The following is a 25,553-nucleotide window of genomic DNA, read 5'->3' as shown; positions in this document are numbered from 1 at the left end:
AAACAACAAACACAAATGCGATAATAATACAAGAAATATAAAAATCAAAGTAGCAATGTAAACAGAACGATAAGAAACGTTGTGCATATATTATTTATTAAATATTTATAAAAACAATATAATAATAAGTAGCATAAAAGCAAAACAATATTATTCCACTCAACAATTGTTGTATATATTATATACTATGTAACAACTTATAATTGCGATATATAAATCATTAAAATCAGTAAAATTTAACGCCAAGAACATCGTTTTCATCTGAAATTACGTTTTTTTTTTTTTAGATATTTGCGATCATCTACATGTACATTCTAATAATCCGCATATTAACGTAACCTTAAATAGAATTCTTAATTACTAAATTGTTCTCTCATATAATTTCATATGATTCAAGATCTGTTGCTTTTGACAAATGCAATCAATCCATTTGTTGATGAGTCATGACTTGTAATTGCTGCACCGGTTTCCAATTCAGGTTCGATTACTTTCGCCAACTGTTTTCCCAATTCAACGCTATTGGAATAAGATTCATTAATAAATACATTTGATTTTGATTTATTTTTATTGTCGGTCACCGATGACTGGCGCGGCGTGAACGGAACGTTAAGCATTGGTCACCGGTGACCGATGCGGCGTGAACGGAACGTTTAGCATTGGTCATCAAAGATTCGGCGTAAACATAGAATGCTGAGTCAGACGTAATAAAATTCTGTATTACGCCGTGTCGATTTTTATCATAATACAAAACATAGACCAATATAAGAAAAAAAATGTCGTCGGAAGAAAGTAGCGATTTGAGTGATTCATCATGTGAAATGTATTTGTTATTGTCAAAACGTCGTAAAATATCGTCTGATGACGAAAGGGAAAGTGATTACGAAGATAGTAGTTCTGATAACTGTAATCGTAACGCTATTAATGAAGAATGGTTCGATCCTGTTGAAAAAAAACCTCGTCTGAAACCTTTTCTATATACAATAGGCATCGACACATCCAATAGTAAAGTTTTAACATGCCAAGAACCAATCGATTTTTATTCGTTATTGGTCACAGATGAAATATTTGAAACCATAGCATGTCAGACAAATTTGTACGCGAATGAAGTACTAACAAGCAATAAATCGAATCGTCTGAGTGCCTGGTATTCAACAGATAAATGTGAAATTAAAAGATTTTTTGGTTTAATTATGTGGATGGGTCTTGTAAAGCTGCCAACTGTACATTTGTATTGGTCAAAAGATGTATGTTTTGAACAGAGTTTTCCGCGCGCTATAATGTCTCGAAATAGATTCGAAATGTTACTACGGATGATCCAGTTTGCCGAAAACAAACAAGTCGACGAACCAGAGAACCAATTACTTAAAATAAAAGAGTTAATCGACGCATTGAATACAAATTTTAAAGAATATTTTACTCCAGGTGAAATCGTTTGCGTAAGTGAATCGATAATTCCATTCCATGGTCGGATTATATATAGGCAACATATAAAAGATAAGCAGTATAGACATGGGATTAAATTGATCAAATTATGCACTACATCGGGATATACATATAGTTTACAAGTACATCCTGGAAAAACTAGTACGAGACAAAATACAATTGCCACGAGTATTGTAATGTCTTTATGTGAAAATATAATAGGCAAAGGACACGTACTGTGTACAGATAATTGTTACATAAATATTGACTTGGCTAAAAAATTAATCGAGGTCGACACTTACTTGATCGGAACGCTAAGAACTACTTATCGTAGTATTCCTACGGAAATGAAATCGAAGATTTTAAAACCAGGCGAAATAATTGCAAAAGAGAATAAAGATGGAATTATTATTTTCAAATTGAAAGATAAAGAGGAAGTATATATTCTTTCTACGAAACATTCGACTGAAATGGTCGCCACAACAAGACATGGCAATTCATATTTGAAACCAAAAATTATTATAGATTACAACGAAGGGAAGTCGTACATTGATCAGTCAAACCAGATGTCGTCACATATCAATGAATTACGAAAAACAATTAAGTGGTACAAAAGGCTGGCATTCGAAGTTTTATTGAATACATCGGTAGTTAATGCGATGATAATGTTTAATAGCAAGAAAAATACACGTATATCGTGTTTGGACTTTAGAAGAAAAATAGTTATGTGTTTGACTGCACGTACGGATCAGGATGTTTTACCTTCACCTTCAACGAATGCGACGGTAAAACGTCACGAAATGGAAACCAAGGAAGGAAAAGCGTGGCGGGCAAGACGACAATGTAGACGATGTTACGAAGAAAATGTAAAGAAGTTTGGAAGACAATTCGCGAAAAACAGATCGGTGAAAGTTGTAACATTTTGTAAAGATTGTGATGGCATGCCTCATTATTGTTTGCCGTGTTTCAACATTATACACCGAAACATGTCTAATTAAAAATGTGTTTAATATGTTTATAAAAATATTATAGGTCTTCATTTTTAATAATTTTGAATATGTATGTGTCATAAATATATGAGTTTATAAAGAAGTTTTGATGAAGGTAAATGTATAACAAGTAAGATTTGTACTTACCCCCATTGATCAAACGAATTAATATCCCACATAATGCCTTGTACGAAAATCTTATGCTCGTACATCGCTTTAAAAATAAGATACGTATACATAATTAAACTAAATAACATATTTAAATTAAATAGGGTATTAAATTTACCAATTAAAGCTCCAAGAGTAAAAGGTGTTACTTTCTTCACGAGAATACTATTGGTAGGTCTGTTTCCTTGGAATATCTTGTGCGGCAATAATAGATTCACTTGCTCGGGACTCATTCCTGCCTTTTGTAATTCAGCTTGTGCTTCATCCTCATTTTTACCCTTCATTAAAGCTTCAGTTTGTGCAAAGAAGTTGGCAAGTAATATTTTGTGATGAAGAGTTCCTTGGACCTGAAATGATATTTCTCTACGTTATTGCATCATCTTATATTAAAATGAAGAAAATAGTTTTAAATAAAAATTAATTTATGTATTAACTGTAACGGTACCTGATTGTGCGATTGTACTGGAATTATAAAATCACCAGGTACGAGTCTAGTACCCTGATGTAGTAACTGATAAAATGCATGTTGTCCGTTGGTACCGGGTTCTCCCCATACGATCGGACCTTCAATTTGGAATTTTTAACATTTCAAATATTATAGTAAAATCATAGAATTTTTTTTTCAAATATTTACCTGTATTATAAGTTACAGTTTTTCCTGCGCGAGTAACGTATTTCCCATTACTCTCCATGTCACCCTGTTGGAAATATGCAGCAAACCTGTGCAAATACTGATCATATGGCAATAATGCGTGCGTTTCAGCTTTATAGAAATTGTGATACCATACACCTAATAAAGCTAATATAACTGGTGCCTGAAAAGTAATATTTCATTGAACGTATAGTATTTCAACGGTAATGGTAATAATTAAAGTGTGCGCACATTTTTTTCTAATGGAGCAGAACAGAAATGTTGATCCATGAAGTGTGCTCCACTTAATAGTTTTTCGAAATTTTCAAAGCCGATGGACAAGCTGATCGATAAACCAATAGCCGACCATAAAGAATAACGTCCTCCAACCCAATCCCAAAATCCAAACATATTTTTTTCGTCGATACCAAATTCTTTGACTTTCTGATTATTAGTAGATAATGCTACGAAATGACATGCAACTGCCGCATCCTAAAGAACATAGATTTCGTAATTAAATACTTGTTTTTGTACGCGTAGTCTATTTAAAAACTATTACTTTTACTTCTCACTAACATTTTTCAAAGCATCCAAAAGCCATAATTTAGCAGAGGTAGCGTTTGTAATTGTTTCCTGAGTAGTGAATGTTTTTGATGCAATTATGAAGAGAGTAGTTTCCGGATTCAATTTTTTTAGAGTTTCAGCTATATGAGTTCCATCTATGTTACTAACAAAATGAACTCTAGGCCCAATATGATATGCTTTCAATGCTTCTGTCACCATCAATGGACCCAAATCTGAACCACCTATTCCAATATTAACAACATCTTCAATTGATTTGCCAGTGAAACCTTTCCATTTTTTTGAGAGAACCTTTAACACAAAGAGCATTTATTAAATGAAAAATAATTGTTTATTAATAGTAGCACGATTTTGTATTTAAAAATAATATACTTCATTAGTAAATTCTTTCATGTGTTCCAATACAGCATTCACATCTGGCATCACATCTTTATTATCAACCATTATAGGTCTGTTAGATCTGTTACGCAAAGCAATGTGTAGAACTGCTCTGTTTTCAGTGAAATTAATCTTTTCTCCTTTGAACATAGCATCTCTTGCATCTTCTATCTCTCGTTCGCGTGCCTATAAACAAATACAATAATTATTATTAAAATTGATTATGCAATCTTTTTTTTATGATTAATAAAATTTTAATATTCATATAATTTCAAAATACATACAAGGTCCAGTAGTAACTTAAATGCTTCTTCAGTGAGACGATTTTTGGAGTAATCAAGTAAAATTGGACCATCGTTAGGAGTTGGAATTTCTAGACTACATAACATATGAAATATTAGTAAAAGTCATTATATTGAATTAAAATTATGTTTCTTCAATGTAGGTAAAAAAGATTATATTGCAATTGTTTAATTGACGTTCATTTGAATTTTTCGAGATTCGAAATAAAAAAGAATTTAAAAGAAAACTATTGCAAGTCAGGTAATTAAGGTATTACACAATATATACGAACTAAAAAAAAAAAAAATGGAGAAGTCAGTTATTTTAATTCTACAAATGGACAATACAGACAGAAAAATTATTATTATAACAATGTAAATTTAGTTGTCGGTGAACAAACTTGGAAAGGTCAAGTCAAGGTCATATGTCAAGGACTGACGAAAGCTTACCTGAACTTTTCGAAACGTTTAGGATCTTGTTGAAAAAGATCGTATATTTTGATTGTCGATCCATTTGCGTCGAAATATTGTTGCAATTTAACCCACGTTGACATAGTTGTCAGTTCTGGTTTCGGCTTCATTTTTAATTTAAGGAAACCGCGTTCAAATTCGCAAGATTCAACTCTGTACTCCTCGTGCGAAGACCAGTTACGACTCACGTATGTTACACACAAGAGACGTGCCAACCTGCCAACATATTATCTTTCAAGCCGCTTCTCAATGGAATCATTTATCAATGACTGTCGTAACGACTCTCATAAAAACACTAACCGAAACATGTCACGAAAGCAGAATATTCAACAAAATTTGACTAAGGAGGAATGAATTTTCGAGCATCTTATTTCAATTCAAACATACTTATTTCAAATTGAACACAATGTACAGAGTGTTTAAAATATTACAATTTCAAATGAATTGAATGTGATCAGCTGATACAAGATGGCGTTTGTTGGCGCCAAATATGCATAAATGAATAGAAATTCATAGAAATATTAGATGACTTGAACCTAAACATAAACGAGGTGATTGATATTTCTTTACTCTTCTTACTCCATGATAGTTGCTGCTACATCGATAATATAGTTTTTGTGTTAGAAAACACTATTCGATGTTAGGTCTGTCTTGTATACCATCTATGATTTTATTTCTGACTTGCACATGTAAAACGTCAAGTTGTATTTCGATGAGTTTTCGAACGTAGTGCATAACATTGTGAATTCTATAAAGTGACTTTTGCTTTTTGTAGAAACTGGAATTACATACACCTCAGAAATAATGGTAATAAATAATATTGATTGTAATTGTTTCCTAACTATTAAAGAAAGTTCAATAAAATAATTGTAACAATTGCATATTTAGGAAGTGTACTCTTCTTTCTGAATAAGGTTATGTGAATAGAAATGTTTGCAGTATTATATTTTACGAGTTAAGGGAAATAATTATAAGTTAAAGACCAATTGTATTTTATAATGCGATATATTCGAATATTATTGAATTTTAGAGTTTTGGGTTGCCATCGATCGTTCCAAAACCAACTGTCAGTGATGAGTTCAACATTCACAATGATAATTATGGTGTACCTAATCCTATGGTTTCAGGGTATGAATTAATAGATGATTAAATATTATCATTAAGAAACAAGTTTCTTTATGTGAACTTTTAAATTTATTATTCCATTTTTATTTTTCAGATTATCAGCAACTAGGCAAAGTATAGGTTATTCTCATCCCATAGAAGCATCTGAAAGAAATGTAAGCATGTGCAGTTAAAAATTACGATAATTTTGTTAATATCTTATGCATTTATTGCATGTTGCAGTATCAACAAAATCGTGATCGTATGAATATGATATTGCTTAGAAATACACAAGGGATACATGCTCCAATGCGTTTAGCAATGGAGTTAAAAGCCACTGAAAGTATTGGTAGACTTCCATTTTTACCATCATCAAATATGATGAGAGATGTTTTACTTGGACGGGATGAGGAAATAGGGTAAACTGTTTTATTAATTACCATTAAAACATTCATTCATAATACTTTGCTTTTTGTATCTTTAGGTTTGAAGATGTGCTCAACACACCTGAATTCAGAGAACAAATGGGTCAGCCTCATGCAGTTATTGAAAAAAGTCTTGGAATATTATAAATAAATCTTAATTTAACATTTTTATTATTGTCTCTGTATTATTGAATACATCAAGTAATAAATGTTTACATCTTACATTTTCGTAACATATTCTAAAAAACATATTATCACACATCTGACCATATGAGATCATCTATTCTATTATTACATATTTTCTTAACTTCATGAATACCAACATTCAATTCATTGTGTCTTGTATTTTGCAAACGAATTTGTATTGATGAAAGAATTGTTTGTACTTCATTTTTACTAATGCATATTACAAATGGAAAACGGAATTTTTCCTTGTACCTACAATAGCAATAGTATGCCATATTTGCTGATTCCTTATTCACGCATCATCTGATTTAATTTTGTTTATTTTACTTACAAGTTATTATAACTACCTAATAACTGTTTTTCTTCCTTTGACATAATTTGAAGTGGTACATTTTCTCGTTCGAATTCGGAATCAATTGTAGCTAACCCTTCCGCATATTTTCCCGGTAAATCTGGATATCTGAGTAATAAATTTTCCTTTCCTAAAAATTAATATTACGAAAAGTTATTATTCTCTCGAAGTACTGTCTTGTAAAGGAAAAATTATATAAATTACCATTACTATCTAATTTTTCCAGGTATTCATAAAACGAATTTTTGAGATGTCTAACTGATGTAAATGGCCTCATAGATGCTACCTGTTGTGCAGCATTTGGATGATGTTCCACCACATTTCCAAAAAGCCATTCAAATTGCTCAGGAGACAAAGCATTTACTTCTGATATACTTAAAATCCCTCTTAAATACATAACTATTTAAAAGAACAAAATGTCTATGAATGAAGCTTTACCTTCGAATATCCACGTAGAATAGATTCAAATTCCTTTCTAGCGAATATTAATTACGTAAATGTTATATTTCTACACTTTTTAATTACGATTCTAAGTTTAAATATGTTAAAATAATTCGTATTCGTATTCGTGTCTGTACAGAGCTCTTACTATACAACTTGTAAGTATCGTTCTGTTTGTTCGACGAGACTTAAACATCTATAAATTTCATCAGAAAGAAACGCAAAAGCAAAGTTCATAAGATTATCAGTAACCAATTTTGCGCGTTTAGATTTAGTCGAGTTACAGGTACTTGTTAACTTTCCAGAAATTTAAAACGACGCATACGTCAATCATTTTTCGCGCGATCTAAATTCGTTACTACTGTACGAATGTGTTGTGTTACGTACGAATAATATTCATTTGTGTACAATAATTTTTGAAAAAAAATAGGAAACAATGTTTTCTTCAGAGAACGATAAACATTCGAGTCTACAAATAACGTATTAAGGTTATCGTAATCAATTTACGAACGGGTGATACGAGATTGTCGTGTCACCGGTTTAGTTTCATCGTGAGAATTATTTACATCGTGAGTACCAAGTCAGTTCGAATATCTACATTGTACGTGTTTAAATGTTGATTTTGATTTTGAATTTTTGATAAAAAGGATAAGTTCTTTTAGTAGAACGTTGGATTTAGAAAAATATTAAAAGAAATGGTGAATGTTAAGATATTGGACGGTGGATTTTCGGCGCAATTATCTACTCATGTCGGTGCGAAGATCGACGGTGATCCATTGTGGACAGCACGATTTTTAGCAACAAATCCTGATGCTGTCTATGCTACTCATTTAGATTTTTTGCGAGCAGGTGCAGATATTATAGAAACGAATACATATCAAGCTTCAGTATCTGGTTTAACGAAATATTTATCTATAACTGAAGATGAGAGCATAAAATTGTTACATGAAGCTGTTAATCTTGCTAAGAGAGCTATTAATGATTATACAAACGAAATAGCAGGGAATAATGATGTTGAAAATAAAGAACCTTTGATTGCTGGTTCTTGTGGACCATATGGAGCTAGTTTACATAATGGTTCAGAATATAATGGAGCTTATGGCAAAACTGTACCTTGTAAAGTTATGATGGAATGGCATAAATCACGTATTGATGCTTTTATAGATGCTGGCATAGAATTATTAGCATTAGAGACTATACCTTGTTATCAAGAAGCAGAGGCATTGGTTGAACTTTTAAAACAATACCCAAATGTCAAAGCGTGGCTTTCATTTTCTTGCAAAAGAAACAGTCAAAATATAGTGGATGGTAGCAGGTTTCAAGAAGTAGCTACACACTGTTATAAGATGGCTTTACCAGGACAAATAATTGCCATTGGTGTAAATTGCATTGCTCCAAGAGATGTAACTCCTCTATTAAAAAATATTAATAAAGGTGGAGAAAATGAATTTATACCATTAATAGCATATCCTAATAATGGAGAAATATACTCAATTGAGGGATGGGTAAAAGATGAAAATTGTACTTCATTTGAAAGTTTTATTCCTGAATGGTTGGATCTTGGAATACGATACATTGGAGGTTGTTGTAGAATATATGCAGATAATATAAAATCTATCAGAAAGGAAGTAAACAGTTACAAGAAAAAGAAAGAAGCAATGGATTAATTGATTGTATCAAAATTAAAAGTCAATAATTTGTGTTCATTACTCAATCCTATTTTTCAACATTTTGTATCTAAGATTAAAAATTAATAATTACTGTTTATAAAAATATAATTTTTTCCAAAAGTAATTGTTTTCTTTTATTTACTTCTTCTAAACTACATTTTAACGATACGAAATATACTACGAGAAACTAAATTTATTATCGTCGTTGAAGTAGCATAAAACTTATCTACTGAAAGATATTTTAAAATAAATATTGACTAAACTTATCAGACTCATGTTAGATACAGATGGAAACAGTTAAAAATATTGCATATGCTATGTGCAGCATGAAATGCGTAATTTATAGTACATGTGCAAACACGTGACGAGATTTGATCTCGTTGATATAATGGGTCTTCGCGTCGTAGGTTCAAAAAATAATCTTTACCAAGTAATCTTGGAACAAGTATTTTTAAATTTTTGTTCACTTTAATATTTATCTCAGATTTCATATGGACTTTGGAATAAGTGCGTTCCATGGAAAGCATTGCCTCAGTCTTTTAGAAACATTTAAACATCAAAGACGTGCGTGAAACTAGTTTCGGTGATACTATTTATTTAAGTTGCGACGTACGCACCGCTATTGAGGAAAATTGTACGATTTATAATTTTCTAAATTAGGTGTTACATTTCGTTACATGGACTGATTATATTTTATTATTAGTATAATATTGAAGATAATTAAAAGCAAACCATGCAAGGAGTACGAGTATTAGATGGTGGATTTTCTACACAATTAGCAACTCACGTGGGTGATGTAATAGACGGGGATCCCTTGTGGACAGCACGATTTCTTGTCACAAATCCTAAAGCTATTATCTCTACACATTTGGATTTTTTAAGAGCTGGAGCTGACATAATTCTTACCAATACTTATCAGGCGTCTATAGATGGTTTTTCGAAATATATGAATATGACAGAAAAGGAAAGCCTTAATTTATTTAGTAAAGCTGTAGATTATGCTAAAGTAGCTGTAGATTTATATAACAAAGAAATCGAAAACAAAGAGAATGTTGTAAATGAAAATCCATTGATAGCTGGATCTATTGGACCATACGGTGCCTGTTTACATGATGCCTCAGAATACACTGGTAAATATTGCTCCTCTGTGTCAGAGAAAATTCTCATGGATTGGCATAGGCCTCGTATTAGTAAATTGATCGAGAGTGGTGTAGATCTGTTAGCAATAGAAACAATACCATGTAAACGGGAGGCAGAAGCACTGCTTTGTTTATTAAAAGAGTTTCCAAACATAAAGGCTTGGTTGTCTTTTTCTTGTCGTGATGATGGGAAGAGTATAGCTGATGGTTCTAACTTTCAAAATGTTGTAACACAGTGTCATAAAATGGCTTTACCAGGACAAATATTAGCAGTTGGTGTTAATTGTATTGCACCACAGTGTGTAGCTTCTTTATTGAAAGGAATTAATGGAAGTTGTAAACAAGAATTTATACCTTTAGTAGTATATCCTAACAGTGGTGAAAAATATACAGTAGAAGCTGGTTGGATAAGAAAGGATGGAGGAGATACATTACACCAATATATACACGAATGGCTTAATTTGGGTGTAAGGTATATAGGTGGATGTTGTAGGACACATGATACAGATGTAAAGAAAATACGAGCGGAAGTGGAAAATTGGAAAAATATATGAAAGACGTCTAAGACTTATTGTACATATGTAATATATAAATAACCATATGCATTACATGTACTACTATATAAAAATGTATTTTCAAAAGTTTAAATATCAAAATACTTTTTTACACTTTTTACAATAAAAATAATTTTTTAAAGTATAATTGTACATGTTTATTAATGAAATCATACTGTAAGATTCGAATAATGTATAAATAAATATTGATACGAACATGAACTAAATTTATTATCATTACAAAAAATTATAAATATATATATTTATATTTCAGTTTTTCTCAGATTGAACTGTATATATTAGTTCGTTACCGATGTCATATACGCTACCTTGCACACTTACTTTAACAGTTTTATTTTCTGTGTCCACATTAAATGTGGAATTCTTAGGTATTTCAGTTTTACCTTTTAAAATATCATCACAAATTGGTTTTATTCTGGATCCCAGGAGAGGATCGTTATAACGGTATAAAAAAACTGATGACGGATCTGAAGAAATAAATTATGTTATAATATTTAATTTTAATACTACGTAATAATTACGTACCCTTTATTTGTTTGTTTTCTTTCGATATTCGCGATATGACGTTCGCTACACTGTCTTCGTTTGCGATCTTTATATATAACCTAAATAAACCGCTGCACTTTTGCGGATTTATAACACATACTGTAACTCCAGGTTTACAAAAAAAGTTCATATATGGAGAGCCTGGACAACATTCTTCCTTCGTTTTTTCAGGAGCTTCATCAGTATATTTTACGATAACAGTATCCAACTGAATTTAGATAAATCCAAAAGTTAATAAATATAAAAAAACTTTTACAAAAATAAATGGAAAATGTATATTACTTACATCTAAAGTATTTTCAAGATAACTCTTGTTATCCCGAAGAACTTTGAATTCATCAAAATCTAAAGTCAGGTTAAGTGCACTTAATCCAATAAGTCCCATTTTTTCTCTTATAACCTGTACAAATGGCATAACGCGCTTCATGTATTTTTTTAATTCTTGTAATTTACCCAATTCTACTGCAATAATTTTATTTTCTGGTAGTTTATTGCTATTCTTCTGCAACGTAATTTAATATAAAACGTTTTAATTTAAACAGGAAAATTTGGTATTTCTCAAATGTATTTCATAATAATTACTCACAAGGTACAAATCTTTCATGGTAGTTAAAACAGTGCTTTGCCAAGAAGGGTAGGTTTTAGCTACCCAAATTATGCCTTCTGTAGGTTTTTCTATTGCTGTTCCATTTTTATTGCTTGAGGTTTTCCTTGGTGTCATATAACTTTTTAAAAGAAGTCTAAACGAATGCGCCGCATCCATAAGATACTCAGACGATTTTATGAGAATTTCGTCTATTTCTCTTATCTGAGGCCACCTAGCATTCAATATGCTTCCTTCTTTCCCAATAAGTTTCCATACATGTTCTGTTACATGCGGACAAATCGGAGACAAAAGAATAATTTGAAGTTCTATAAATCTCATAATCAATGTCCAATTAATACCATCTAACGCGCTCAGCTGTATATACTTGTCTCTTGCTGCTTGCAATTCAAAGAATCCTGTCTTTAACGCTTCCTTATACAGCATTTTCGAATAATTATCTCCAGTCTCTCGTATTTTTAAGTTCATTTCGCTTTCAAAGACCTTATCATTGAATGTATCTGGCTTTCCTTGTCTAAAGGTACTCTTTAATGCCAATACTTCTTTGACCCATTCGATGAAATTATACAATCGAAGAATTCCAGCATTCGCCATACTTTCTACGAAATTAGCATCTTCGATCGAATCACCAGAATCAGCTAAACAGAGTCGCATACCATCCGCTGAAAATTTTTCTACCGCCTCCGCAAGTGTCAAGAAGTTACCTTCAGATTTTGACATCTTAGATGAGTTTAATAGTAAATGTCCATTTGCTCTTATTCCTTTTGGCCATAATTCGGGTTGCGTAGACCACACGGCAACGTGATTATAAATGAAAAATGTGAGATGATTCTGTACGAGATCTTTCCCAGATACTCTCAAATCTACCGGATACCAGTATTGAAATTCGCGTCGCATATGATTTAAGGCATCTTTTCGTATATCTGTTTTTGGAAACTTAGCATCCTTGAAGAAAATGTAATCCCATACTTTTGGTGTCATTTGATTTGCCTTTATGTTGTATGTATTAGGTTTATCACCTTTAAATGTGCCCCCTTGTAACAAATGCGCAACGGTATAATAAGCCATATAGATCGTTGAATCTGACAAGGATTCTATTAACCAATCTTCATCCCATGGTAATTTAGTACCAAGTCCATAAGTTCGTGAACATGCATATTCGCGTAACCAATCAAGACATGCCATAAAATTCCTTTTCACTTCGTCATGAAAGGTATTGAGGTTATTTAAGGCCACTGTTGCTTCTTTTTTCCAACTTTCTTCTCCATAAACCAGATACCATTGATTACATAAAGCTACCACGCATTCATCGTTTGATCTAGATATAACAGTTTTTTCCGGTTCGTAATATATGACCGCTTTACCCTCATCTATCAATTCCTTTTGTAGTTGTTTTTTAACATCCTGCACTTTCTTTCCTTTGTATTTACCTACTAATAATACGCCATCGTAAAAACCTTTAAGATATACCATCTCTTTTGCTTCCAGTAATTTAGCCTTATCATTTTGAGATTGAATTTTTAATTTATCGTACACAATTACTGCAGATAAATTACCAAATTCGGGCACGTCGATAATAGGTATCGGGTCGTAAGGTAGCACCATTTCGTCTGTTATTCCATATTTTTCTCTCAGTGCTTGTTTTTTTTTTAAGTCCATTAAGGCTGCATAATCATCAGGAGAATCACTAGGTACAGAAGTAACAACTCCGGTACCTTTGTCTTCTTTGATAGTCATCATTGGTAAAGTGTAAATTATTTTGTTAATTGTAATAGGTGCTTCTACAGGTAATCCTAGTATATCTTTTCCAGTAAGTTTTAAGGCAATTGATATCTTTCCCTCCTCTTTAAAGAAACCTTGATAGGCCATGTTCCGTGCTGCTCTTTCTGTTGATATATAAATATCTCCATTTGACAGAGTATATGCAATATAATTCATATCTGGATGAATCCAGCAGTTTGTTTGACCATACATTGTTTCTGGCCTCAGAGTGGCAGCTACTAAATAAACTGGTTTGCCAGAAAGGGACTTCAGGCTTGTAGGATAAGGTTCTTGTAATTTCATTTTAATCAATGTGTATTCTTGTGGTCCTACTCCTTCTCCTGTTGATCTATCATGATCCATACAAGGTTGCCCATCCTTTGGTGAATAAACTGTATACCTTTTCCCATATTTTATTTTGTTCTTTGCTTTTAAATGTTCAAATTGCCACCGTACAAATGAATCAAAAAATGGATTTGCATCAGTTGTAATAAATGTTCTGCGCCAATCTATCTAAACATTTACATTATTTCTTTAAATTATAGTATTTACTTCACAAAGATGTTTAACTTACATGTAATCCAATTGATTTTAAATCTTGAACAGCAAGAGGTGGAAAATAGTTTAACCAATATTCAGAGTCAGCAAAATTCTTTATCTCTTCATGTTCCAAACCAAGGGTTTGCATAATTTGCCATTGATATTTTGCACTAACAGTCTTTGCAACAGCTTTGCTCTAAAATTATTTATTTACTGAAATATAGAACATGAACATCTTGAATATAATTAAGTTACCTTTGTTCCTTTACTTTTGTCCTTTATTATAATATCATCTATGACTTCTTCTTTTGCTTTTTGTTCTTCAGGAAACTGTGGTGGATAACCATACAATTCCATTTCTCTTTTAAGTTTATCTGCACATGCTTTGATGGGCATACCTGTGCAATGGAAACCAAATGGAAAAAGGACTTTCTTCCCTAATAAACGATTGTAACGTACAGCAAACTATAAAGTTATTAAATCAATATAATTTAAATCAATTTCTATGAACTAATTATATAAAATATCTTGTTCTTGGTATGTTTTTATTAAAGAATCACCTCGCATTTAGATAATGAAAATGTGTGACCAAGATGAAGTCTCCCATTCATATAAGGAAAAGGGAAAGTTGCCAAAAATTTTTCCTCTGGTGATTTTCTAGGTTTTAAAGGAGCATCTTCCTCATATACTTTATCAGCTTCCCATTTGGCTTGTATCTCTTTTTCAATATTTTGAAGATATTCTACTTTAAATGTTCCTTTCCTTTCTACTGCCTATCAATGAAAATTTATTTATTTTAAAATGGCAATATATTTTTGTATTTCTAATTAATATTAATAATAAACAATTGCAAATATATTTAAACTTTTAGTACAGCTGTTAAGTTTGCCGGTATGAAGTACATTAACACTATCTTTTTATTTTAATACAAATTTTCACATAACACAGTAGTAAAAGTAATTATTCTATTCGAAACAAAATAATAATAACTACCATTTTGTTAATAATAACAGACAATAAATATTAATGTCTTTATGGTGAACACGCGGAGACATGCACTATGATACAGTATTGATACTACGGTAGAATACTGATACTGTAACTGTGGTAGTCTTATAGTACATATTGGGTGTATTCAAAAGGTACTGCTCACTAAGCCGTTCACTGAGCGGGTTTTAATACTAGTGGGGCTATCGGTGGCAAAATGCCTAAGTGTGTAGTGAAAATACTTCCCGCTATTAGTTTAAGATGGCGCTACCAATACATTTAATAAATTATTCTTTTTTTTTTTTTTCATAAATGCGTAATTAATACGATTCTTTGCTTTGTAATACTACAATATATTAGTTAATATATAAAATTTATCATTTTGATGAATAGTTATTTAATTTAGCAATAGTTATTGGTTCTTTAGTTAATGGCGCCATCTAGCGGAAATATCGCAAACTATTTTTCACTACAAATTTGAGAATTTTGCCACCGATGACGCCACTAGTATTTAAACCCGCTCATTGATCGGCTTAGTGAGCGATAGTCCTTCGGGATGTATATGTAATAATACAAATACAACAGGTTGATACGATGAGGATGATGAAATTTACGTAGAAAATTCATGATATAATGCAATATTTTTTAATAAACATTTTACAGTGAAATGAAAGCAGTATATTTTTATTTTGCAATTCTTGAAGAATGTTTTTTTCTTATAATTTTACATTATATGTTTGTATGAATATATTCACATACGTGTAACTGGTTTTAGACCTAATATTGAAAAACATGTTTCCATGATAATTGCAGTAGCTTCTATTAATAACATACGCCCCATATGTACATTTATTAATTTTCCCTCTTTGTCTTTTTCAATACAATAACAATTATCGTAGAACTCTGCGAACGCGCATGAGATTTCGTAACAATACTCGCATAATGTATGTAAGTACAAATCTTCCGTAATTTTAATTAATATATCATGGAATTTGATTAATACTTTAGCTAATTTCCACTCCTTCTCATGCTTCAATGAAATGGGAGTAGTTTGTGCATGTTCTTGTAATTTCTCGCGCGAAAGGTTAGCTAATCTCGCGATAGAACATATTCTGGTTAGAGCATACAGCAAATATACTGCTGTATTCCCTTTATCCTCGAGCATTTTATCGAAAGAAAATACATATTCGTGATTTCTGTTATGCGATAAATCCGCGTACTTTATACATCCATAAGCAATAGATTCTTGAGCTATTTTTAATTCCTCTGCCGTGAGAACTTTGTCACGTTCCTTTTCTTTCAATTTTTGAAGTGTCCTTTTCAAACCTTCATCTAATAAATCACTTAATTTTACTGTATCACCGGATCGGGTCTTAAATTTCTTTTTATCTTGACCAAGAACTACACCAAATCCGACGTGGTCTATTCGATGATGACTTTTTACAATTCCCGCTCGTTCTGCACAGTTTTTTAATACTTGAAAGTGCATAGCTTGGCCAGCATCTGTTACATATATTACCTGTAAAAATTATAATAAATTATAAAATAATAGAAATGATTTCACAAAATATAATATTGACTCATAAAATTAATATGAATTACTCGATCAGCTTTCTCTTCTTCTATTCGTTGTTTAATGGCTGCCATGTCTGAAGTATCGTATGTAAAACCACCGTCAGATTTTACGATAGTTAAAGGTATTTCGTTGTCACGTTTGCCCCACATTACTTTTCGTCCTTCGTCTTCCTCTAATAATCCCTTTTCGTCTAATTCTTTAACTATTGCTTCCATACGTTTCTGGTAAAAAGATTCACCTCTTTCTATTAATTTAATGTCCAATCGATCGTACAACTTTTGGAACTCTGTATTTAAAGTAAACAAGAAAAATTAAAATAATGTTTTATTTTATTTTTAATTTAAATAGTGTAGTTAACTTCACCTTTTCTAGAAACATCACAAATCAGTTGCCATGCTTTTGTCATGTCAGGGTCAAATGCTTGTAACTTGACAACACAGTTATATGCACGTTTCTTAAATTCTTCATCTTTATCAAATCTTTCCTTTGATTCTTTATAAAAACTCTAAAATTTTCAGAATATATAATTGGTAGCAATTTTTAATGAATTATATAATTGTATTGTATAAAATTACCTGAAGGTCTGTAATAGGTGGACACACAGTCAAATAGTCTGGGAATCTATCCTGAAGGTGAGCTATTAACATTCCAAATTGGGTGCCCCAATCACCAACATGATTTATTCTAAGCACATCGTGTCCTAAGAATTCTAAGAGTCTTGAAATACTTTCACCAATTATAGTGGATCTTAGATGTCCAACATGCATTTCTTTAGCAATGTTAGGACTAGAAAAATCTACAACAACTTTTTGTTTTTTTACGTATGGTGGAAACGCTTTTCCTGCTTTTACTAAATTACCTAACATTGTTTGTACAAATTCTCGTTTTATAAATATATTTATATAACCGGCACCAGCAACATTCATTTGAGAGATTAAATTGCAATCTTTTACTTTTGACATTATGTTAAGTGCAACATCGCGTGGAGATGTTTTAATACCTGTATACATAAAATGCTTTCATTGATATTGATAATACATTGGTATGAATTCTTATTTATATTAATATCTTACCACTGTTACCAAGTAATTTAGTAAGTGGCATAGCACTGTTACATTGATAATCCCCAAATTTTTCATTATTGCTGTATGCTAAAATTACTGGAGGATTAGGAACATCTGGATAAGCAGTAGAAATAGCATCTGCAAATAATTCAGATAAAGCAGCATATATACTCTTTGCACATGTTGGTGCAGCTTTTGTTCCACTTTGCATTTTTGCTCTATCAGTCTCAATAGTCTGTTTAACAGAAGTACAAATAAAAGTAATAGATATAATACATTTTCTATATTCATTTAATAGTTATAAACATACCCTTTTGAGTATAGCTACTCTATGCTTTAATTTGATATTTTCCTGCTCTAATTTCGTGTATTCATCTTTAGCTGCAGAGTTCAATTTGGAATTATTAGATATAATATTTTCTCGTAGAAATTCGATTTCTTGCTTTAAAAAAGCTATCTCTTCTTCCTGCAATGTGTACATGCGATTACTATAACCTAGAAATGTTCCTCGGTAAAAGATTACATTTTTGCGGATGAATATTTATGCAGTAACTATAAACCAATATCATAACTCACCGCTGCAGCTGCTCTTTTGTGAAACATTTCCAAATTTTCTGCAGACATTTTGCGGAAATTTAAATAGACCGATATACGCCGACCTGTTATTTGAGTTCAAGATGGCAAGGGCGAAATATTAGTAGCTACCTTCTTTAACACTTGTGTATGTTACTTTTTGCATATAAATAGTAGACCTTGGTACTCGCAATACAGTATAAATCATCAGTAACATTCAAGAACCGGTGTTGATATGATTTCGATTGAAATTAAACAGTTATAAACGTTTTTCAGCGATTAGTATGGGCAAAATATTAATTCCGCGCCGGCGGCGCCATCTAGTGGTTGGATCAGGGAAGCTCCAGTTTTGTAATAGGATAACAGAACGCTAGTGGAGGTCTACGCTTGAGATTGTGCGAGAGAGAAAGATACACCGTGCGAGAAGTAGAGAGCACCGATGCTGGAAACGGCAGTGCGCATGCGCAGAGTGCACTCAATTGTTCATCGATTTTTTTATCGATTATTTACAAATAATTCATGAACTTTTGCATACTCAAATTAAAGCTTAGGCTTCTAGGAATCTTCTCTTATAAGTGGATCGAATCGTTATGCACTATTTAAATAGTTGTAAACAATCTAAGACAACCGTAGTTCCAAAGTAGTTCTGACTACGCGAGGACCGTTTTCGATAGGATTTTCATTGAATTGAAATAATTAGGAACAATTTTTGGAAACGGTGCGCGAGTACGTCGAGTATTGGCGACAGGTGGAACGTGTCCTTGACACGAAATTCGTTGACAACTCGTTAATAACAATTAAAATCCTATCGAAAACGGTCCTTAAATGTTGCCAAGGATCCAAACTACTTTCCACGAGTGCCAAACTGCATGAATTATGTATCTAATATTGATTAATTAACGATAATTGCAACGACTGGTGGCGTAGTCAGAACTACTTTGGAACTACGGTTGTCTTAGATTGTTTACAACTATTTAAATAGTGCATAACGATTCGATCCACTTATAAGAGAAGATTCCTAGAAGCCTAAGCTTTAATTTGAGTATGCAAAAGTTCATGAACTATTTGTAAATAATCGATAAAAAAATCGATAAACAATTGAGTGCACTCTGCGCATGCGCACTGCCGTTTCCAGCATCGGTGCTCTCTATCCTTCTCGCACGGTATGTCTTTCTCCCTCGAACAATTTCAAGCGTAGACCTCCACTAGCGTTCTGTTATCCTATTACAAAACTGGAGCTTCCCTCAACCAACCGCTAGATGGCGATACCGTCGCCGGCTACTTCTATCCTTCTTGCACAGTATATCTTTCTCTCTCGCACAATCTCAAGCGTAGACCTCCACTAGCGTTTTCCCTGTGGGTCGGGGAACAGAATACGCCCACAGTAATCCCTGCTTGTCGTAAGAGGCGACTAAAAGGGACAGGCGAGACCGGGGGCTGTGGCACCCGCGGTCAGGTGGGGAGGTATTCACTGCCCACCGGAGATGGCACTCCTCCCTTCATTGGGGGGGAGAGGCGCGGGGGGGGGGCACCGGTAGCGTTCGTAAGAGATCCCGGTGCCCCTCCCCAATGCGCCGTGGCCGGCCATCGTGAGGTTTTAGTGGGTATTCCCCTTGATATCAAATCAAGGGGCGAGTCCCACACTACCCCCTCCTTATGAGGGGGCGTGCGTAAACGCATTTCCTCACGTAAAAAAAAAAAAAAAAAAAGACCTCCACTAGCGTTCTGTTATCCTATTACAAAACTGGAGCTTCCCTGATCCAACCGCTAGATGGCGCCACGCGCGGAATTCAAATTTTGCCCCTACTAATCGCCGAAATAAATAAATAAAACGTTTATAACTGTTCAATTTCAATCGAAATCATATCAACACCGGTTCTTGAACGTTGCTAATGATCTATACTATCTTCCACGAGTACCAAGATCCATTATTTATATGCAAAAAGTTAATAAACAATAAGAACAAAGCGAATTGGGAAGAAACCTGGTAGAAAAAAAAATTGGTAACGTCATCATTAATACTCGCTAGCAATATTATCGATAATTTCCTAACTTTCCAAAGATATATTTTAAAGATATACGCTTTGCAATCGTTAATTACGTATTAAACGTATTACGTTTGGCTCGAAAGCTTCCCTTGAGATTCACGCGATTAAAACGCAATTGTAAAGAATACACTGGACTTCTAAGTTTACTCGTCGTCTTCGACGAATATTCCGGAAGTCGTACCTTCAGCGAAAGAATTTAAACGGCCGCATTACCGCACATGCAGCCAATAATACTCTGCTACCTCTTACCGCTAACTTCTGCAGCGAGCACGAGAGCTTCAATGCTTGGAGCTTTTATTGCCCCATGCTTATTTCGTATCTCCTAAAGTTGTTTTCGATTTGATCGTATCCACATCCTTCCCTGTACCGTTTTTGCTTGCCGCAAATTCCGTACTCTTTCGAGTCGTTTCCGTCCGATACCGTCCCAATAAAACGTGCGATTCTCCTTTTGCACGAGCTACTCTTATCGGTTCTACGTTTTATATCGCATAATTGAATATCAGGAGGAAGCGCCGGATAAAAGTTTAGAACGAAAAGAAATGCTTGCGTCTCTTTTTGCATCGAAAGTATCGTCGACGATTCTTGCACGAGCGTCGTTCGCTTTTGTCATCCAGTACCACGCATACCTAAGAGAAAACATCACTGTGATGGATCAAACAAATTAATAACTATGTCATTTTTTAGTATTTTTCAATAAAAATTTGTATGAATATAGTTCAATGTATCCTCAATAACATATCCCTTTCCTTAATCGAAAGAAAAACGTTACAAGAATTAGTAATTTTTTCAGCTCTACACAGTGGTGTTTTCCTCTTCATGTAAAACAATGATTTCGAGAAAAGTTAAAATTTTTGTGCCATCAATCTGTGGCAGATGTTATAATTAAAACGATAACGCGATAAAACCGCGGCACATGCGCGAATTTGATATAACTTCATGAATTTACGATATCCGCTTACGCTACGATATCCGACCTGATAAAAGTAGGACCACGGGAATTATCACTACTAAATTTATCGGCTATCCACGTTATCTCGATCGACATATCGTCGTACCGGATATCACGACCCCTGTCGATGTGGACCGTTGGCTAGAACGATTGGAATAGCTTCATTGACGTTCGCTTAACGTACTTACCTGGTTTGTTCTTCATTATTTTGTAATCAGCCCTCTGATATTCGGATAGCGTACGTTTCCGTCGATCGATGTTTGAATTGACATTCCACTATCCCCCCCGAACGATCATGTCACTGTCCACTGAATATGCATGTCAGTCCACACTGTCAGTCGTTGTCTATCCGATAGCAGCAAGTGAAGAATAATCAGCCAGATTAAACACGTCGATCGCATTTCGTTATAAATATCAGATGTAATTATACAAAATTTGTATATTGTTCTCGTTAAGTACGACGTATAAATGCTGTTAAAAATAAATTTATACTAATCGAATGTCGTATTTTTTAAAGTTTTAAACCAGAATTTCCCCTTGAATACCAAATTCGCCGCGTCTGTTAAGGTAGCTTAATGATTAATGCACGAAGACGTCTTGACGGTGCACACCTCGATAAATCATACCTTTGCTAGCACTATAATCCTCGATTTTTCACTCGTCTCAACAGTTTCTTCATGCATTGAAAAACGTAAAGAAGGCCAACGTCTTCCCTTTGGTAAGATTCGATAAATCACGACCTTTATCGTACTTCAATTCCGTCGAACGAATATGAGACTATATATCGATTTAAATTTTATATTCGCAACCCAATATTCGTATCGATCGTTTAATTCGATTTCTTTTACTTTTACCAAATAAAAACTAAATGATCGAGAAGCGTTCCATTCAGCTAGTGTGACACCCCTCGAGACGGTTCTCTCAAGATTTCAGCAGTATTAATTAACGAAGAGTATTCAGATAGAGGGGAAGTGTACTCGGGAAGTTTCTGGTTGCTTCCTGTTACTATATTTACGGTGCTGAGAATCGTCTAATTATAAACATGCCGAGATTCATAATTGCAACAAACGTTAACCATACTATCGAGGAGGGTTGTCTCGATCTTGCAAGTAAAACTAGGGTATGCACTTACCTTGAAACGATGATCATCGGGTAACGGTGCTGTTCTGCGAATAAATAATTGTTCAGAGAAACTAATTATGGGAACAGAAATGTTAGAGAATTTAATAATAATATTTCAATGGGAACACGAACTCAGAATATATTTAAACGCCTGAGTGTGTGTATATAGATATATATATATATATGTATATGTATATGTATATATTTATAATCGCGTTCATCATAAAAGTACAATAATAGCTTTATATCAAATCACGAGGAGAAATTCAATATTCACACGGTAGGCGCGGACAGTAGCTCTTAAAGGTACCGATTTACCGAGGACTGTTTCGTGGCTTCTTCGCGACGTATGTTTCCTTCGTTATATGTTTAAAATCCAATTGTTATTTAACATCAACGTGGTCGTTGGTTTTCATTTTTTTCCATTTCATTTTAGTCTACAACAAATTAATACGAACGAAGCAGGATCAACGCGGTAAATACCTAGGGTGCTAAACAAAACAAAATATATAGACAATGCAGCAATAACAACAAACAGTTAGAAAAATGCAGTTGGCTGTCGATTGGTTGAAAAATGACGGAATGGCTGATACACGCGCTGGATCATCAAGAAAATCAGTGTGGTTTCTCATCTCTCGGGGTGAGGGGGGATGTCGGTTCGTTGCACGAGAACGAAGCTGTACAAACCTTCTCGCGGGAACAAACAATTCTTTGTTCGCTTCTATTTCTATCGCTTTCATTCTCTCTTTCGCCGTTGAACATTCTATCAACCTATTCCGTCTGCTCCTTTCCGCCCGTTGTCGTTATTAATTTATAATCACCGCAATCGTGTTGCCAGCGTACAATGACACGTTATAATGCGCACTTGTCGTTACATTCAACTGGTCCATAATGCAAACCAACACACAGAGGCTACGTTTGTTCTTCATCGTACGTTACCAAGCCTCCGCATTATCAGCATTGTTTCCTTGGATCCTTGGATCACCTGCAGGTGCTCGTTACGCGAACTGGATTCCTCGATAAAATTTCTAGTCGATCTCAAAGTCTAATTGGGAATGATCTAAGGAATACTCTCCAATGACCACGATACGCATTGTTTGGGGCACGAGCGAAGGTTCAACGAATCGTTCGCGACAGGTGGTAATTAGGATTAATACAAAACAATCCGTACAGGAACTGTTTCCAACGCAAGGTGTCTACTGAATCGAGTCACCTGCAGGTGCTCGTTACGCGAATTGGATTCATCTAGTCGATCTCAATGTCTAATTGGGAATGATTGAACGAATCGTTCCCAATGGTAATATAATACACATCGTTTACGGCACAGGTGAACATTCGACCCACCGTTCACGACGGAGGCCAATAAAGGGAGCAGAGGAAAGAACGTTGTCAAAGGGCGTTGTAAATCAGGCACTTTATAATGTCCGTCACCCTTTTTTTTTTCTTGTTTGTCTATTAACCGTACTTCCATTTAAAGTTACTCGGCATTACACACTAGTGTATGTGCACTCGAAAGAATCAGCGACGCGCCTAACCGTTAAAAAAAGTATACCTAAACACCTCGTTCACCGCCATTCACACGACCGCGCACGCAAACCGCACTATCAAATAAAGTGAACAACAGTCACACTTCTCTCCGTACAGTGCGCCAAAAAAAGTGTCTTTACTATCACGTTTTGAACGAATTTTTCTTGTTCCTTTGTCCCCGTTCCGTTTAATCCCTATCCGTTATCTCTCGTCACCACTCTTTCGTTTCCTCCAAATTCCTCCTCTTCCCTTCGATCTATACTTATATTCCGTTCTCTCTATTTTTTTCTGTTTTTTTTTTGTTCATTTTTGTGTTTTTATCGTGTGTGTTTCCGTTTCTTCGCCTCGGACCACATCGGATCTTAACGGAGCGCGGCTGTTCCCGACTCTAATCGCCGCGTTTCTAATGCCACGCAAACACACGATCTATCGTGATCGAGACTGGTCGACCTTCATCAAACACTTTTGATGAGAGGTCCTGTCATTAGTTAGAAAACGTTAAAAGGGTCTAGGTCATCAGTTCCGTTGTGTCGTCGGCGTCAACGTCATCCGGAGGATCCACCCTCATGGCCAGCTGCGTGTAACCCTTGTTAGCTTCCCTTCTTCCCGACATAGCCTGCAAAGACAAACATAAAACATTGTTTCATCGATATAGGAGCCCAGGATAAGGTACTGTAAATTTTCCACGTACCTGAAGCGCGATGAATATGGTAGCAAACAGAGCTACCGATACCAAACAAATGGCGACAGCTATGGTTATAGTCGCAGTTATGGCCAGAGACGCTGAATCACTCTTATCAGTCGTTGTTCCTTCGTAATTCGCGTACACTTCTGAAATGGCCGAGTCTGCCGAGGCAAACTCTGTTCCCGGTACTCTTCTTTTACCAGCTGGCGAGCTGTTCCTGCAGCCGCCTACGATTATACAAAAGAAACCGGAATGTTAATAATTTGATAAATATTGAAAAGAACGAAAACGTCGTAACAAGAAGTAACGAGCTCTTACCACTCTCTGGATCGCATAGACAGCACTCTTCAGCCTGTGGACCCTTCTCGTTGCCCGTGCAACAAGGCACGCACTGGTTGTTCAACTTATCCAAGTGCAACGGGGGCGAACAGGCTGCGCAACTGAATTTCCCAGGTCCAGTACATCTTCGACAATCGGTGTGACAATTCTTGCAAAGCTGCGTTAAAGAGTCGTAGTACTGCGCACCGAGACACTCCATGCACAAGCCACCTTCTAGCATGGAGTGCGGGGGACAGGATGTACATTCCAATGGACCTTCTCCTGTGAAGCGTTCAAACTGTACGCGTTAGAACACTGTTGCTTTTCATTTGGCCCTTTTCAATGCTAAGACCCGTAGGAATCGTGTAAATGGGTATTTCTTAATTTGTATTATTATAAAAAAAATATTGCTGGATCGTTTGGGACATATAATTTCTTT

At 34.3% G+C, this 25,553-nt stretch overlaps 8 protein-coding genes across 13 annotated transcripts in view; 3 read left to right on the top strand and 5 right to left on the bottom strand.

Moving 5' to 3' along the window:
• Positions 1 to 75: 75 nt before the first annotated feature.
• On the bottom strand, positions 76 to 5,521 carry LOC128879108 (glucose-6-phosphate isomerase). Of its 2 annotated transcripts, none has more exons than XM_054127981.1 (11): positions 5,502 to 5,521; positions 4,902 to 5,138; positions 4,455 to 4,548; positions 4,165 to 4,356; positions 3,787 to 4,083; positions 3,463 to 3,702; positions 3,214 to 3,394; positions 3,025 to 3,143; positions 2,698 to 2,926; positions 2,559 to 2,625; positions 76 to 516 (listed from the first exon to the last, which is right to left on the bottom strand). In XM_054127981.1, exons 1-11 carry the CDS (start codon positions 5,504 to 5,506, stop codon positions 393 to 395), a joined length of 1,785 nt encoding a protein of 594 aa, XP_053983956.1. In that variant the 5' UTR covers positions 5,507 to 5,521; the 3' UTR covers positions 76 to 392. The 2 variants fall into 2 exon arrangements, with proteins under 2 accessions (XP_053983956.1, XP_053983948.1); XM_054127973.1 differs by lacking the exon at positions 5,502 to 5,521 and adding an exon at positions 5,223 to 5,245.
• A 62-nt stretch (positions 5,522 to 5,583) lies between these two features.
• LOC128879166 (proteasome maturation protein) lies at positions 5,584 to 6,673 on the top strand. The gene is made up of 5 exons (XM_054128070.1): positions 5,584 to 5,729; positions 5,953 to 6,050; positions 6,142 to 6,202; positions 6,270 to 6,445; positions 6,511 to 6,673. The coding sequence occupies exons 1-5, from the start codon at positions 5,727 to 5,729 to the stop codon at positions 6,596 to 6,598; spliced, it is 426 nt and encodes a 141-aa protein (XP_053984045.1). The 5' UTR covers positions 5,584 to 5,726; the 3' UTR covers positions 6,599 to 6,673.
• On the bottom strand, positions 6,600 to 7,545 carry LOC128879158 (2-oxo-4-hydroxy-4-carboxy-5-ureidoimidazoline decarboxylase-like). Its single transcript, XM_054128058.1, has 3 exons — positions 7,194 to 7,545; positions 6,969 to 7,119; positions 6,600 to 6,889 (listed from the first exon to the last, which is right to left on the bottom strand). Exons 1-3 carry the CDS (start codon positions 7,384 to 7,386, stop codon positions 6,706 to 6,708), a joined length of 528 nt encoding a protein of 175 aa, XP_053984033.1. The 5' UTR covers positions 7,387 to 7,545; the 3' UTR covers positions 6,600 to 6,705.
• A 225-nt stretch (positions 7,546 to 7,770) lies between these two features.
• LOC128879129 (homocysteine S-methyltransferase-like) lies at positions 7,771 to 9,224 on the top strand. Of its 3 annotated transcripts, none has more exons than XM_054128039.1 (2): positions 7,771 to 7,999; positions 8,093 to 9,224. In XM_054128039.1, exon 2 carries the CDS (start codon positions 8,126 to 8,128, stop codon positions 9,095 to 9,097), a length of 972 nt encoding a protein of 323 aa, XP_053984014.1. In that variant the 5' UTR covers positions 7,771 to 7,999; positions 8,093 to 8,125; the 3' UTR covers positions 9,098 to 9,224. The 3 variants fall into 3 exon arrangements, with proteins under 3 accessions (XP_053984014.1, XP_053984009.1, XP_053983999.1); XM_054128034.1 differs by having other exon boundaries at positions 7,771 to 8,010; XM_054128024.1 differs by having other exon boundaries at positions 7,773 to 7,999; positions 8,078 to 9,224.
• A 152-nt stretch (positions 9,225 to 9,376) lies between these two features.
• LOC128879152 (uncharacterized) lies at positions 9,377 to 10,963 on the top strand. The gene is made up of 2 exons (XM_054128043.1): positions 9,377 to 9,734; positions 9,804 to 10,963. The coding sequence occupies exon 2, from the start codon at positions 9,834 to 9,836 to the stop codon at positions 10,791 to 10,793; it is 960 nt and encodes a 319-aa protein (XP_053984018.1). The 5' UTR covers positions 9,377 to 9,734; positions 9,804 to 9,833; the 3' UTR covers positions 10,794 to 10,963.
• Positions 10,852 to 15,769, bottom strand: LOC128879095 (leucine--tRNA ligase, cytoplasmic). 2 transcript variants are annotated; one of them, XM_054127937.1, is made up of 8 exons: positions 15,259 to 15,769; positions 14,826 to 15,038; positions 14,521 to 14,730; positions 14,300 to 14,461; positions 11,947 to 14,238; positions 11,647 to 11,862; positions 11,340 to 11,568; positions 10,852 to 11,281 (listed from the first exon to the last, which is right to left on the bottom strand). In XM_054127937.1, the coding sequence occupies exons 1-8, from the start codon at positions 15,259 to 15,261 to the stop codon at positions 11,064 to 11,066; spliced, it is 3,543 nt and encodes a 1,180-aa protein (XP_053983912.1). In that variant the 5' UTR covers positions 15,262 to 15,769; the 3' UTR covers positions 10,852 to 11,063. The 2 variants fall into 2 exon arrangements, with proteins under 2 accessions (XP_053983912.1, XP_053983921.1); XM_054127946.1 differs by lacking the exon at positions 15,259 to 15,769 and having other exon boundaries at positions 14,521 to 14,663; positions 14,826 to 14,947.
• Positions 15,770 to 15,889: 120 nt separating this feature from the next.
• Positions 15,890 to 18,776, bottom strand: LOC128879106 (arginine--tRNA ligase, cytoplasmic). Its single transcript, XM_054127960.1, has 7 exons — positions 18,469 to 18,776; positions 18,203 to 18,358; positions 17,902 to 18,127; positions 17,404 to 17,828; positions 17,192 to 17,333; positions 16,855 to 17,114; positions 15,890 to 16,771 (listed from the first exon to the last, which is right to left on the bottom strand). The coding sequence occupies exons 1-7, from the start codon at positions 18,514 to 18,516 to the stop codon at positions 16,004 to 16,006; spliced, it is 2,025 nt and encodes a 674-aa protein (XP_053983935.1). The 5' UTR covers positions 18,517 to 18,776; the 3' UTR covers positions 15,890 to 16,003.
• A 3,883-nt stretch (positions 18,777 to 22,659) lies between these two features.
• LOC128882621 (furin-like protease 2) overlaps positions 22,660 to 25,553 on the bottom strand; it is a 292,612-nt gene continuing 289,718 nt past the window's right edge. For both annotated transcript variants that reach the window (XM_054134276.1, XM_054134285.1), the window contains 3 exons: positions 25,115 to 25,396; positions 24,803 to 25,023; positions 22,660 to 24,727 (listed from right to left, as the gene is read on the bottom strand). In XM_054134276.1, coding sequence (XP_053990251.1) covers positions 24,620 to 24,727; positions 24,803 to 25,023; positions 25,115 to 25,396 — 611 coding nt within the window. In that variant the 3' untranslated portion in view covers positions 22,660 to 24,619. The remainder of the gene's footprint in view (positions 24,728 to 24,802; positions 25,024 to 25,114; positions 25,397 to 25,553) is intronic.

The sequence above is a fragment of the Hylaeus volcanicus genome, chromosome 1 (genome assembly GCF_026283585.1).
Source record: "Hylaeus volcanicus isolate JK05 chromosome 1, UHH_iyHylVolc1.0_haploid, whole genome shotgun sequence".
NCBI lineage: Eukaryota > Metazoa > Arthropoda > Insecta > Hymenoptera > Colletidae > Hylaeus > Hylaeus volcanicus.
Note: the sequence above shows the minus strand (reverse complement) of the source record. Positions and strands in the feature narration are given on the sequence as shown.

Bases quoted from the DNA above. Each gene is read 5' to 3' on its own strand.
- LOC128879108 (XM_054127973.1), bottom strand. The intron at 3,703-3,786 runs GTTAGTGAGAAG...TATGTTCTTTAG, and splicing joins TTTTGGATGCTTTGAAAAAT to GATGCGGCAGTTGCATGTCA. The intron at 3,144-3,213 runs GTAAATATTTGA...TCCAAATTGAAG, and splicing joins AACTGTAACTTATAATACAG to GTCCGATCGTATGGGGAGAA.
- LOC128879166 (XM_054128070.1), top strand. The intron at 6,051-6,141 runs GTATGAATTAAT...TTTATTTTTCAG, and splicing joins CCTAATCCTATGGTTTCAGG to ATTATCAGCAACTAGGCAAA. The intron at 6,203-6,269 runs GTAAGCATGTGC...TGCATGTTGCAG, and splicing joins TAGAAGCATCTGAAAGAAAT to TATCAACAAAATCGTGATCG.
- LOC128879158 (XM_054128058.1), bottom strand. From the start codon at position 7,386: ATGTATTTAAGAGGGATTTTAAGTATATCAGAAGTAAATGCTTTGTCT. The intron at 7,120-7,193 runs GTAATTTATATA...ATTAATTTTTAG, and splicing joins GGAAAAATTAGATAGTAATG to GAAAGGAAAATTTATTACTC. The intron at 6,890-6,968 runs GTAAGTAAAATA...TTGCTATTGTAG, and splicing joins TTAGGTAGTTATAATAACTT to GTACAAGGAAAAATTCCGTT.
- LOC128879129 (XM_054128039.1), top strand. From the start codon at position 8,126: ATGGTGAATGTTAAGATATTGGACGGTGGATTTTCGGCGCAATTATCT.
- LOC128879152 (XM_054128043.1), top strand. From the start codon at position 9,834: ATGCAAGGAGTACGAGTATTAGATGGTGGATTTTCTACACAATTAGCA.
- LOC128879095 (XM_054127937.1), bottom strand. The intron at 11,863-11,946 runs GTGAGTAATTAT...ATTACGTTGCAG, and splicing joins CCATGAAAGATTTGTACCTT to AAGAATAGCAATAAACTACC. The intron at 11,569-11,646 runs GTAAGTAATATA...ATCTAAATTCAG, and splicing joins ATCTTGAAAATACTTTAGAT to TTGGATACTGTTATCGTAAA.
- LOC128879106 (XM_054127960.1), bottom strand. From the start codon at position 18,516: ATGTCTGCAGAAAATTTGGAAATGTTTCACAAAAGAGCAGCTGCAGCG. The intron at 18,359-18,468 runs GTGAGTTATGAT...TACACATTGCAG, and splicing joins ACAAAAGAGCAGCTGCAGCG to GAAGAAGAGATAGCTTTTTT. The intron at 16,772-16,854 runs GTAATTCATATT...TAATTTTTACAG, and splicing joins AAGAAGAGAAAGCTGATCGA to GTAATATATGTAACAGATGC.